This window comes from Canis lupus, chromosome 1, assembly GCF_048164855.1.
Source record: "Canis lupus baileyi chromosome 1, mCanLup2.hap1, whole genome shotgun sequence".
Taxonomy (NCBI): Eukaryota; Metazoa; Chordata; class Mammalia; order Carnivora; family Canidae; genus Canis; species Canis lupus.
The window spans coordinates 109862928-109876132 of NC_132838.1; the positions used below are offsets into that span (position 1 = coordinate 109862928).

General features: G+C 47.6%; 1 protein-coding gene across 2 annotated transcripts; it reads right to left on the reverse strand.

The window, feature by feature from the left end:
* Positions 1 to 5915: 5915 nt before the first annotated feature.
* On the reverse strand, positions 5916 to 9837 carry PNMA8A (PNMA family member 8A). 2 transcript variants are annotated; one of them, XR_012006513.1, is made up of 3 exons: positions 9683 to 9837; positions 7906 to 9540; positions 5916 to 6559 (listed from the first exon to the last, which is right to left on the reverse strand). XR_012006513.1 is itself a non-coding variant. In XM_072773951.1 (2 exons), exon 2 carries the CDS (start codon positions 9450 to 9452, stop codon positions 7962 to 7964), a length of 1491 nt encoding a protein of 496 aa, XP_072630052.1. In that variant the 5' UTR covers positions 9453 to 9540; positions 9683 to 9837; the 3' UTR covers positions 5916 to 7961. The 2 variants fall into 2 exon arrangements, 1 of the variants encoding a protein (XP_072630052.1); XM_072773951.1 differs by having other exon boundaries at positions 5916 to 9540.
* Positions 9838 to 13205: the final 3368 nt, after the last annotated feature.

Genomic DNA, 13205 nt, shown 5'->3' on the forward strand with positions numbered 1-13205 from the left:
AAAATATTTAAATATTTTATTTATAAGTAATCTCTACACCGAATGTGGGGCTCAAACTTACAACCCTGAGATCAAGAGTCACATGCTACACCAACTGAGCCAACCAGGCATTCCCATATAATTCATTACTTTTGATTTTAATTCTTAAATAGGAATAGAGTGTTGTTCCTTGCACACACTTATTAGCCATCTTGATTTTTTTTTCCAGATTACCTGTTCATGACCTTTGTACATTTTTCTACCAGTCTCTTTTTCTTCTTATTTTGTATTAGCTTTTGGTAAATTAATTAACCCATGTCTGTTATATATGCTGTTAATATTTTTCCCAGCTTGTGGTTTATCCCCCCCCCACTTTCTTTTCAGAAGTGAAAAGCACACTCTACACTTCTAAATTAATTAAACTATGTATAATAAGTTTACATTTTTATGTGTTAGGTACATATTTTTTGATTATGTGGTAACCCCTACCCAGTACATATTTTTCCCCCAGAAACTTCCACATCTTCTCACATGAGAACAATTTTTTAACAGCTCACTTTGCAGACTCAGGATATGGCTTCAGTGAAATATGGCCAGAAGCTTGAAAGTGGAAGTCATAAGAAGTGTGGTATTGTAACGGAAGCACTAAGGCTTGAACAATTCTTTGTCTTTCTCAAAATTGCAAGTCATGGGAGAAATGCCAGTCTCACACAGAGCCCTAAGATGATCCCTAACACCATGTTGCCATGCTGAAACCTGCCCTGCATTTTCTTGCTAGTACATGGCCATTAAGCCTGGCCGAGAGCCAGGGCTGGATCTGTGAGAGCCATGCCTGACATTTCATTGAGTGGGACACATGTGCTGGGTAGAGCAGGGACTCCTGGGGGCAATGTTACAGGCCTGGACATGCCCTACGATGAGCTTTAGCACAGACCAGCATAGCTCTCTGGTCTTCCCCAGTACCCTTTCTGTCACAAAAAGGGAAAATCTATAAGCAGAGGTGGATAGAAAAAAATTACTGTGTTATCTATATGGGAATGAGTTAATCTGACCACATACTTAATGCTGTTTGGATTAAACAATGTATCTGTTTGGGTGCTTTTAAGTGCCTGTGATATGGTATGTTTTAATGTGGAGAAATATTAAAAAAAAAAAAGAAATTAGTCACCCAAGTAGCACCTCCAAATTGATGTTGTGTAAAATGGTTACCAGTGTTCTTTGGAAATACTAGCTGTAATTGTCAGAGATAAAACAAACAAACAAACAGAAATTTGGCATCAATTTAAGCAAAAATAGGCTCTATGAAGCTTTTTCCTAATACTTTTGCAGCAAGGAATAAGTATGGTGTAAAAAGTTTTGCCCAAAGGTGGCAAATGCTACCTTGTTTTGACTTCATTGATTGCAACAGAAGTGTAGTGAGCTTACTTTTCATGTGATTTCTTCAGTCACTTGCAATTGCCTGTTCAGATGCTTTGCCCATTTTTCTATTAGGCTGTTAGTCTTTTGCTTATTCACTTGAGTTTGTTAGCAATAAAGTTTATTTTATTTTTTTTAAGATTTTATTTATTTATTGAGACACAGAAGAGAGAGAAAGAGGCAGAGACATAAGCAGAGGGAGAAGCAGGCTCTATGCAGTGAGCCCGAAGTGGGACTCGATCTCGGGTCTCCAGGATCACACCCCGGGCTGCAGGCGGCGCCAAACCACTACGCCATCGGGGCTGCCTGGTAATAAAGTTTAAAAATCAGATCTTTGCTGTGATGTATAGTGGAAATATTTTCCAAGTGAGCCATTTGTCTTTTTCTTTATAGTAACATTTGCCACAAGGTGGCTTTAAATGTTTGTGTTGACAATTGATGTTCCTTCCAGGGCCCCTAGGTTTTATTTATTTATGTATTTTAAAGATTTTTTTTTTATTTCAGAGAGAGAGGGAGCGAGAGGGTGAGAGAGCATGAATGGGGTGTGGGGAGAGGAAGAAGCTGGCTCCCTGCTAAGCAAGGAGCCCACCTGCCCATGGGGCTCTATCCCAGGACCCTAGGACCACGACCTGAGCCGAAGGCAGCACTTAATCGACTAAGCCACTCAGGCACCCCCCTCCAGGTTTTATATTCTCCTTGGAAAAGCCCTTCTCACACTAGAATGATGGATGAATTTACCTATATTTTCTTCTAGTTTTTGTACTGTTGTTTTTAATACTTTATTCTTTGATCTAGCAAATTTATCTTTTATAAAGAAAACTAGACACACACACACACACACACACACACACACACAGCCCTGGTTGGCACAACAGGAACTATTCAATTATCTCTCTTTTCCTTCTTTTTTTTTTTTCTTTTTTTTTTCTCTTTTCCTTCTGATTTGCAAAACAACCAAACTAACTGTCCCAAAAGTACACGTCTGTTTCTGATTTTCTCTTCTGTTCCATCGCTTTGTGATTGTGGATTCAGTACATATTTGTAAAATTCCTTTTAATAACCTACAAGGCCATCCTCTTTCCTTGTCTGTTCTAGAATTTTCTTGGCTGCTCCAGCTGTAAAAAATGTTAAACTATTCACTCTGCAATCACAGGAAATGCTCAAATTAAACAGATCCTAAGGCTTGGAAGCACAATGGTGGTTTTGTTTTCAGTGTTGAATTTTTAACACTAACAACTGCTTACCTCCTTCCCACAAAGAGGTATTAGGAGAACACCTCAATTGACGATTGGCATAGTCATCTATAATGCCAGATTATGCTGATCAAAGTGGTTCCAGGTTCGCTCCTATAATTATCGCAGTGCAACTGGGGCAGACAGCAGATTGGCTAGAGAAATTTCTGCCATGTGGCTGAGCTCCCCTGCTTCTTTAAGTGCATTGTAGAGGGCACGTGGGCTGGGATTTTAAAACAAAGGCAGCACAAGGAAAAACAATATGGCATTTCTTCAAAATATTAAAAATAGAATTATTGTATGATCCAGCAATTTCACATCTGGTATGTACCCCAAAGGACGGAAGGCAGGAACTCTGATATATTTGTATCCCTAGGTTCTTTGCAGCTCTACTGGCAACAGCCAAAAAGTGGAAGCAACCTAAGTGCCCCTCAATGAATGAATGGATAAATGAAATGTGCCGTGTCCACATGATGAATATTTTTCAACAAAAGAAAAAGAAACAAACATATATATATATGTATATATATAGGAGTGCCTGGGGGCTCAGTTGGTGAAGTGTCTGCCTTTGGCTTGGGTCGTGATCTCAGGGTCCTGGGATCAAGCCCTGTGTCAGGCTCTCTGTTCAACAGGAAGTCTGCTTCTCCCTCTCCCTTTGCCCCTCCCCCGACTTATGCTTGCTTTCTCAAATAAATCTTAAAAAAAAAGAACATTTGGACAAATGCGATAACAAAGATGAACCTGGAGGACATACTCCTAAGTGAAGCAAGCCAGTCACAAAAAGATGAATCCTGTATGAGGCCACTTCTAGGAGGTACCCAGACTAGCCAAATTGATGAGACTAAAAATAGAATGGCAATAGGGTGCCTGGCTGGCTCAGTGGGCAAGGCAAGTGACTCTTGCTTTTGGGGTTGTGAGTTCAAGCCCCATGTTGGGTACAAAGCTCACTAAAAAAAAAAAAAAAAAGAAGAAGAAGAAGAATGGTGGCTGCCAGGGGCTGGGAGGAGGTGGAATGAGGAATCATTGCTATTTTTATGGAGTTTTCATTTTACAAGATCAAGAGAGTTCTGTGGATGGTGGTGGTAATGGTTGCACGACAATGTGAATGTACCATTGAATTGCACACTTGAAAATGGTAAAGTTGGTAAATTTTATGTCAAAACTCATCCAACAGTTCACTTAAGATTTGTGCATGTCACTGTATATAAAATATTGTACCTAAAAATGAAAGAGAAAAGGATAAATGGATAATAAGCTTACATCTTTATTCTTCTCCTATTTGCTATCCAGCACGTAACAGGCAGCTCTTTCTAGAGCCTCTGTGAGCCCCCCGCCCAGCCACTGTCGCTACTGCGGTCACCTCTTTTCCTCACTGGGCTTCCAGCTCTGCCCTCACACCCCCCTGTAACGACGCCTGTGAAAACCTAAGTCTGATCACCATCTCTGCTCAGAACCTCTGATGGCTCCCAACTCGCTCAGACTGAAGCCAAAAGCCATCCTTTCCAAAGCCCACAAGCCCTGTGCGATTAGCCTTCCAAACCACCCTGATCTCCCCTCATTTCCTCCTTGCTCCCCTCTGCTCTGCCACACTTGCCTTCTCCTTGCTTTTTCTCAAACGCACCAGGCATTCTTCACACTGAGTCTTCCCTCTGCCTAGGATGCTGTTCCACCAGCTAGCTGCCTGTCTCACTCCCTCACCTCCCCAGAGAGGCCCTCCCTGACCACTATGTAAAACAGCCAATGCTCTCTCCCACCTACACACTCACTCACCTGTTCTGCATTTCAGCGGTGTCCTTATCGCCCCTCCCAAATCACATAGCTCTGTATGTGCCCTCTACCTCCCCCCAGAACGCCAGCCCCAGGAGGGCAAGAATCTCTTGTTCCTGGCTGTCACGGAGTCCATGCCCAACACCTCAGGGCTGACGGAATGCACAGATGAGTGCGGACACTGTCTTCAGGGCCTCGGGTGGTGTACACAGAGGCTCTTGGGCATCACTCCCATCTCCCACAGAGGAATGGCACGTGCCGGGCCTTGGTCTCAGGCACAGCCCCGGGCAGAATGCTGAGAAGGGCTGAGAGGCTTCCTTGCAGACAGCCGACTTCCGCTGCATCTCACCTGGCCCCATCTCTGGGTGTCCCCCACGCCCCATCCCCCAATTCTGGGCCGAGTCAGCCTTTAGATTCTACTGCCAGTGTGGGTAAACTAGAGGAGGCAACTACATCTTGGGAGGTGTAGTTTAAAGATGTTGGCCAAATAGGGCTTTCATTGGGGTGAGGGGCATGAGCACTCAATCAGTAAGCCAGTTACCGGGGCCTCTACTCCAGTACCTCATTCGCTGCCAGTCCTCAAAAGCCAGCTTCCCTTCTGATCTCTTGTGCACTTTCCCTCCCTGACCATCTCCGTTCACCTTTCAGAAAACCCCAGCGTTGGCCCCGGGGGACCTTTCTCTCCCCTCAAGTATGGACTACTTTGTCTAGAGCTCTCCAACCTATGCATGCGTTTAGATTCTCTGAAGAAATGGCTGAAGATACACGTTCCCAGTAAAGATACAACCTCCAAGGAATTTTGACTCAGCAGGTGGGGCCCAGAAATGGCATTTTTAACAAAGACCCCAGGTGCCTGATGTCGTGGCCACCTGGGTTCAGGAGGGCCTCGAAGGAGAGGGCACTGGACAGGAGAAAACTGGAATTTGTGGCTGAAAAACCTGCTTCTGTCTGAGGGGAGGGGAGAAAAGGGTTTTCATCTTCCAGCTGCTTTTCAAAATGAACATTTTCAGATAAATTCACATCACTGGTCACCTGTTTCTGCAACTTCTAGAAACCCCAAGATCTGCAGGAGTTCCTCCCGTGTTGGTGGAGGGCCATAGAGCAAAGAGGATACCTCACAAAGGTATCTTCTGTCCAGGACAGTGTGTGTGTTGGTCACTTGGAGGCACCTGCCTTCGGCTCGGGTCATGTTCCTGGGATCCAGGATGGAGTCCCGCATCAGGCTCTCTGTGAGGAGCCTGCTTCTCCCTCTGCCTATGTCTCTGCCTCTCTCTTTCAGTCTGTGTCTCTCATGAATAAATAAATCCTTAAAAAAAGAGAAAGAGGGGATCCCTGGGTGGCGCAGCGGTTTGGCGCCTGCCTTTGGCCCAGGGCGCGATCCTGGAGACCCAGGATCGAATCCCACATCGGGCTCCCGGTGCATGGAGCCTGCTTCTCCCTCTGCCTGTGTCTCTGCCTCTCTCTCTCTCTGTGACTATCATAAATAAATAAAAATTAAAAAAAAAAAAAGAGAGAGAGAGAGAGAGTTGATATTTTATTTTGTAACATATATGTTTACAATTACCCATCACGGTGACCATCTGTTAACACAATGAAGTCTTAACGACCTGATTTTGAACCTGGGTGCTGGGGAATCCCAGGCTTTCCTCATCTTGAAGAGTCCAGTGTGCTGTGTTTTGTTTTGCGCAAACCCAAGAAAAACCTCGATGCACACACATGCGGAGGAATAGCTGCAAACGGAAACCTGTTTCTTTCTTTCCTCCATCTTCAGTGAAGACTCATCCAGGTTTTTGAAATCAATTGATGCAAGATGTTTATTTTCAAGGCAGAATTGGTAACAACATCTAACAACTGTTCAGGTTCTCAGACACAAAAACTGAAGTCAGAAGAGAGCCGCCCCCAGACACATAAAGGGCTAAAACTCTGAATGACAATACTATTATTCAGCGCCTTGTGAATACGCTGACGTGCTATCATAAAGCTGAGACTCACCGAAGAATTAGAGCATGTGAATTACAAAGGGAAACTTCTTCCAGAGCGTTACGTTACAGGGCATGCGCAGGACGCAGGACGCAGTGTCTCCCGCTTCCAACCTTTGTCATCAGCCACACTTCTAAGGAGTTTGGCTGTATGCAAACAGATGGCAGAAAACACCTTCTGCAGACCTGTACAAAATCCAAGTTCATTTATGAACACAAGGCAATATTCTGATCATCTCCTATATGACTGGTTTGGCTCAGGATGCTGAAGTCCCAGTTTTTTGTTTTTTTTTTTAAACACATGAATCAGAGATTTGGATTACACTTTTGAGCATGCCTTGGGGCTCCCAGGACACTGAAAACCACTGGTGTCGGGTATCCAGCCACCTGCCCCTACACACACACACACACACACACACACACACACACACACACGGGCGACACAATATGCTAGTCTATTCAGAGAACAGAAATTAACAGCCAGCTTTTTAGAAATTTTCCCCTCTTACTACATACAATGGGAGAAGTGTCTTCAGCCCCAAAGATGCAGAGAGTTTGGTGACGCTGGTTAGAATTAGGGCTGGGAAGCCAGAAGTGCGAGTTCTTCCCTATTGGTACCCCCTTATCCCTACAAGCTTCCTGAGAGTGTCTGACCCCAAGTGGGAATCCAAGTACCATTTTTAGTCACAGAACCTATAACGCAAACACTTCAAAGCCTAAGTGTGCGTTCTTGTCCCCAAAAATGAACTCCTGGGACCTTCTTGCCTTCTGGCTAGTTAGCTGGAGGATGGAAGTCGAAGAGGAGGAAGAAGGAGGCAGGTCTGCTTTGAAGAGCTCTGCTTAGCTTCCCCGTGGTGGAAACACAGAGAAGGAAACACAAAGGAGAAAATGCCAGGCCCTGCACGCAGATGTGGGCTCACTATCCAGGAAGCAGGGAATGAGGAAGGCAGGCAAAACATTAACAGGGACCCTGCCCGTGTACGTATAAGTGTATATTCTAGAATATTCCCAGACTGCTTAGCGACTTTTCAACCTCTGAAGGTGAGTAGAGGGGGATGTGCAAAAGCAGGCCTGGCAGAGAAAAGAGCAGAGAGGTATACCTCCCTCCCCTAACCCCTCCTACCTACGAGTTTTCCTCCAAGAGCCACATCTCTCCAAACTGGATCCCTAAGAGTCAAAAGTCATGGTTCATTCAGTAAGAAAAAAAAACTCTGTTCCCAATGTGATATTTCTTCTTGGTCTCCTTTCAACTACTCGGGTATGGGTGGTCCCCAATCCAAGCTTTCTGGGTTCTGTGGACATATTAGAAGAGCTCAGGAGGGAAGCAGGTGTCATTTGGGATTTTTTTTTTCTTACTTCTTTGGACCTTTTAAATGCTTGAACATTTCTATCCCCCAACCAGGCCTCCAGAAAACTCCACCCTCAGAGCCACCTACTCTGACAAACGTTATCACCCTAAACTACTCGATTCTTATCAGAGCTCGGTCAGATGGAGTGGTGGAATGACGTGGGACTACCACAGTAACACTCACCAACAAACAAGAGGTGGGGGGTTCACTTTGCCCTTGGGTGTCCCCAGGATTGGCCTTCAGGGGCTCCTAGGAGGGAGGTCAGGGCTCTCGCCCTCTGAAGCCTCAGCTGGTGTGTCATCTGCCTCCTCCGCTGCACTGGGATCCTCCTCACGCACCACCTGACCTGCCATGCCCCCGAGTGCCTCTACGCCCACCTGCTGCTCCTGCTCTTCCCCACTCATCCACTTGCTGGCACAACCCAAATGACTTCTGTTGCCATTCTGACCACTAGAGGCAGGAGGAGAGCCTTCTGGCTTGGCCTTTGGGCCCTGAGACGTTGAGGCTGGCAATCCCTCAGGCTGGGGGCCTCGGAGGGCTTTCCGAACGGAGGCATCTCTTCTTGAGCCTGGCCCTTTCTTTGCGATCGCTGGCTTCTTCTTGGCATCTTCTGAATCAACAAGGACGTATGAAACAGGGCCCAAGCTCACCTTCTTCTTCTTTCTCATGGGGGCAGAACTCTTTGCCAAGGCCCAGCTCATGGCTTTCTTCTTTGGGGGGCCCTCCTGACCGCCATCTTGGTCTGACTCCAAAGCAACCCCAGGACTCACAGCTTCTGACGGGGGATCGTGGGATGGGGTACTGGGAGCCTTCCAGGCACATTTTGCCATAGGCTTCTTCAAAGCTGACTCCTCCTGCTTCACACACGGCTTTTTTTTGCTCCTGATATATTCTGAGACCTCCATATCTTCAGCACCATCAGCCTCAAGATCCTCCAAGGAGCCTGAGCTGTTGGAATGCTGGCCTTTGGGCTTCTTCCAAGGCACTGATTCCTGCTTTGGGTTTTTTCTCTGCTTCTTTCTCCTGGAGCGATTTTTAGCTCCAGCTCTGAGAACCACAGGTTTGGGAGGGTCCCCTTCATCTCCCGGGTCATGCCAGCAGTCAGGATTCTCGATCTTCAAAGCAGAACCTACTTCTGCAGCCCGCCCTGGCTCCTTCTTGATCTTCCTCCGTGCTGCTGAGGCTGAGGTTGCCACTGCCTGGGCATCAGCCACTTCTTGCACCCTAGCTTCCTCGCGGCTGCGGATCTCCGCATCCATGTAGATGATGATTTGCACCACTGCCCCCAGGAGCACCCCCAGAGCTTCTGCCCAGTTCTCTCGGGGCTGATTCTGGGGGCGTGGGGGGTGGCCAAGCTGGAGTAGGCGGACCACATCCTCCCAGGTGCGCCCCTCCGCATCCAGGAATTCATTCAGATTTTTTAAAAACTCAGCATCCTGGGTGGGGTCTCTACAAACCACTCTCCAGACGCCCCCCCTTCCTGGGAATTCGCGGGGTATGGCCCTGAGATTCACACCCTCTCCGACCTCAATCAGGGCAGCTTTGGCATTCTCTTCCCTCAGAAAAATCTTATTGAGCACGAAGTATGGGCCCAGCGGGGAGAGGACCCCATTTAAAGTCTCCTCGATTTCTGCTTGACCACAGTCCTCCGGGATGCCCGTGACCAACAGGGACCTGTGGATGTCCACTTCCATCCCCCGGCACCAGTCCTCCAGGAGGTTCATGGCCATGGTCGCGACCACCTGGCACCTCTAATCCCACGTGTACTCGAGAGTCTGTAAGGTGGACCAGGGAGCCAGCAGCCCCTAAATATTACTCCTGTAAGGTGACAGAAGAGGGAGGTCAGAGTCCCCGCAAGACGGCCAGGCTCCGAGCTCTCCGCTGCCCCCCGCGCCGCGGGCCCAACGCGGCCTCGCGCTCGCCCAGGCCCCTCCTCCCCGAACCGGCCCCGGGTGCTCACACGTGTCCTGCGACCGGAAACCGCGCTCCGCCCGCCCCGGCCCGGCTGGCGGCCGCCGGGCTGGGATCTGGCAGCTCCGGCCCACGACGGGCCGCTCGCCAGGCGCCGGCTCGGCCCACCCGGGCCGCCTGCCCCGCGCTGCCGGGCCGAGAAGCCGGCGGCCGCCCCCGCTCCGGCCCCGCTCGACCCCCGCGCGGCGCTCGGCGTCTCGCCTCGAGCCCCGCAGCTGCGCGGAGCCGAGGCCGGCGTCGCAGCGCGCGCTTGCGCACTCGCGCCCCTGCGCCCGCGGTCGCCATGGCAACCAGCCTCCGCTGGGGACGCGCCCTCCCGCCCGCCGAGCCCAGCGCGCGAGCCGAGGGGGGCGGGGGCCCCTGCAGCTCCCGCTCGCGAAGGGTCTGCGCGTTCTCTGGTTTTCCCTGCGGACGCACTCAGGACGGAAGTGGAGAGCCCTGACTTGTGCGATGGCATCCGAGCCCTCCTAGCCTCTGCCTTTCCGTTGGGTTGAGCCCACGGGACTCCTGGGAGCCACCAGAAGTCCGAGGGCCAGAGGAAGGAGCAGCTTTGATGGCCCTGAGGTCCTCTAACAGAGCCGCAGCTCCTGACAGCTCTTTCACTCAGCAAAGGTTACCCTGGTTCCAGAAATATCTGGGAGCTTCTAGAAACTTCCCGCCTTCTGCCCCACGTGCCCTTCAAGCCTGGGTATAGCCCTTCACCTCTCCTTCCTTGCTGGTTTCCTCAACTTGTTGCCCACAAGCGACACGTTTGTTGATAGTTAATGAAAAACACTTCTCAATGACTCAGTTTGAGCTGCTGATTGCTGTCAGGACCTCACTGATACACCTAGGAACGCCGCTTACTAGCTGTGCAGTCTCGGAAGCTTTGAGCTCTCTGGGCGCCTTTCTCTTCTCCCTGTAGGGAATACCAATAAAAACCTTCCTGATTGGGGCACCTGGGTGGCTCAGTGGTTGAGCCTCAGCCTTTGGCTTAGGTCCTGATCATGAGGTCCTGGGATGGAGTCCTGCATCAAGCTCCCTGCAAAGAGCCTGTTCCTCCCTCTGCCTATGTCTCTGCCTCTCTCTCTCTATGTGTGTCTCTCATGAATAAGTAAATAAAGTCCTTAAAAAAAAACCCCACAAACCTTCCTGATCAAAACTTTGAAGGTTCAGGAATATCACATATGACAGATGTACTGAAGTACAATTTTGGCTTGAGTATTCGACCAAAATCTGTTATTTGAATTCCATTTGGAATTGGCCTTGGCAAGACCAAATAGCCAAATGCGTGTTCCACTGTCATCCCTAGCAATCCTGAACTTCGACATGATCAATCCTTTGATCTTGAAGTATGTGTGTGGTTGCCCAAGTTCCCACGATACTTCATGCAAAAAAAAAAAAAAAAAAGTCATTCAAATGGTTAAATGTGAATATCTCATTCCAATAGACACTCTAGCTTTAAGTAGTGTTTTAAAATCTCATGTACTTTACCTGTGGAAGTGCTGTTAATCAGCTGAAGAATGAATGTGTATCATCATCATGCAGTGGTTTTATGGTCATAAGTTCTCTGATACTCCTGTTGAAAGGTGATGATCTATGTGTCTCTTACTGAATCTGAGCATACTTGTATATTCTTTAACCAATGGAGAGTGTGGTCAAAGGGAAATGATTGGATCAAGACTATTGTGGAAAGGAATCTATGGGACTTCTCAGGATATGTTATAAAGGGCCATGCAACTTCATTCTTATTTGTTGGGACTCTCATTCTTGGATCCCTGAGCTCCAAGTAAGAAGGTAAACTATCCTCTGGCTGCTGTGTTGTGGGGAAGCTCAAGCCACCTAGAGAAGCCACATGTGTGTACTTCAGTCAACAGTTCCCAGCTGAGTCCAGCCTTCAAATGATCTCAGCTCAGGCACCAGACATGTGATTAAGGAAACTTCTAGATGATTGTAGCTCCCAACCATTTGACTCACTCCCCGACCATTCGACCATTTACATCTTCCCATTTGAGGCCCAGCCCTCACATAGCAGAAACAAACTATCACTGCTGTACCCTGTGCGAATTTCTGGCCCACAGAGTTAATGAGTGTAACAAAACAGTTGTCTACACCACTAAGTTTTGGGATTTCTTTGGGATTTCAGGCAGCAAGAGATCAGTGGAAGATCCTGCAAAGGTGAAATGCAGCAAAGATGAATGATGATTGATAAAGCATTACTACAAAAGAAAACAAAGTAACAGCTTTAAATCTCCCAAAAAGATTCCCCCAAGCAGATTTTTCAAGCAGTGCACAAAGATTCGCTTTCATGGGGTTTCAATTCCGTGGGATTGTTTCAATGAAATAGTATCATCACCATCAACTAGATTTTCCAGCTTGTGAGTTGAATAGGAAATAAGTTTCTACTTTCAGACAGTTACTTTTAGCAAAGAAGGGAAGCTTGATAGTCTGGTGACATGTCACCATCAACAATGCTGGTCAAAGATGTCTTGTTCCCTCATAAGCCATTTTGTATCATAAATGGGCAGCAGAGAGGTCAGAAGAGCCAGCTAGCAGCTGTCCCTGTTACTATATTACACTGGCAACTAAATTTGGGGCAGCCCGAGTGGCTCAGTGGTTTAGCACTACCTTCAGCCCAGGGTGTGATCCTGGAGACCCGGGATCGAGTCCCACATCGGGCTCCCTGCATGGAGCCTGCTTCTCCCTCTGCCTGTGCCTCTGCCCCGCCCCCCTCTGTGTGTGTGTCTCTCATGAATAAATAAATCTTTTTTAAAAATCTTGTAATTTTGAAAAAATAAAATTGTGGGGGCACTTGGGTGATTCAGTGGTTGAGCGTCTTGCCTTTGGCTCAGGTTGTGATTCCAGGGTCCTGGGATTGAGTCCTGCATCAGGCTCCCCACAGGGAGTGTGCTTCTCCCTCTGCTTAGGTCTCTGCCTCCCTCTGTGTGTCTCTCGTGAATAAATAAATCTTTTACAAAAATAAAATTGTGATACAAATTTAAAAGTTTTAATAACATTTCAGATTTATTCCTATATTCTCTAAATTTTATTCCATAATGGCAATCTTCGCCTGTGACCAAATACTCAGCCATTCAGGATTTTGTCAAAATATGTATTTGGTCCTGACACATAGCCAGCTCTTATTATTATTGTAACAGCAGGAATTCTGATGGATCTTCCCAGTATTGCTCAAACTTCTTTTACGCTCTCTCCAGTGACCTGGAGTTTGTTCTGGGATGGTTGAACCGGTGGTCCTGGAAAGTAGCCAGAGGGTATGTATAACTGCTACCAAATGGGATGTTCCTGTTAGAAAATTCTGGCAACTCGTACTGAAATCTAGTGCTAGTCCATGGAACTGTTGTGAATTTGCTGATTGAGAGTAGTTCAATTAAGAAAGCACAAAATCCTGATGGGGGAGGAAGACGGTGGCTAGAACTCTCAGACATGGTACCTGGCTGGGGGCAATGCAAATTTGGGCAATGCAATGCAACTCTTTAACTGTACCTACTAAAGCAAAAACGTGTATAAACTCT

What these genes read in the sequence shown, in the direction of transcription:
- PNMA8A (XM_072773951.1), bottom strand. Translation starts at nt 9,452, where the DNA reads ATGGCCATGAACCTCCTGGAGGACTGGTGCCGGGGGATGGAAGTGGAC.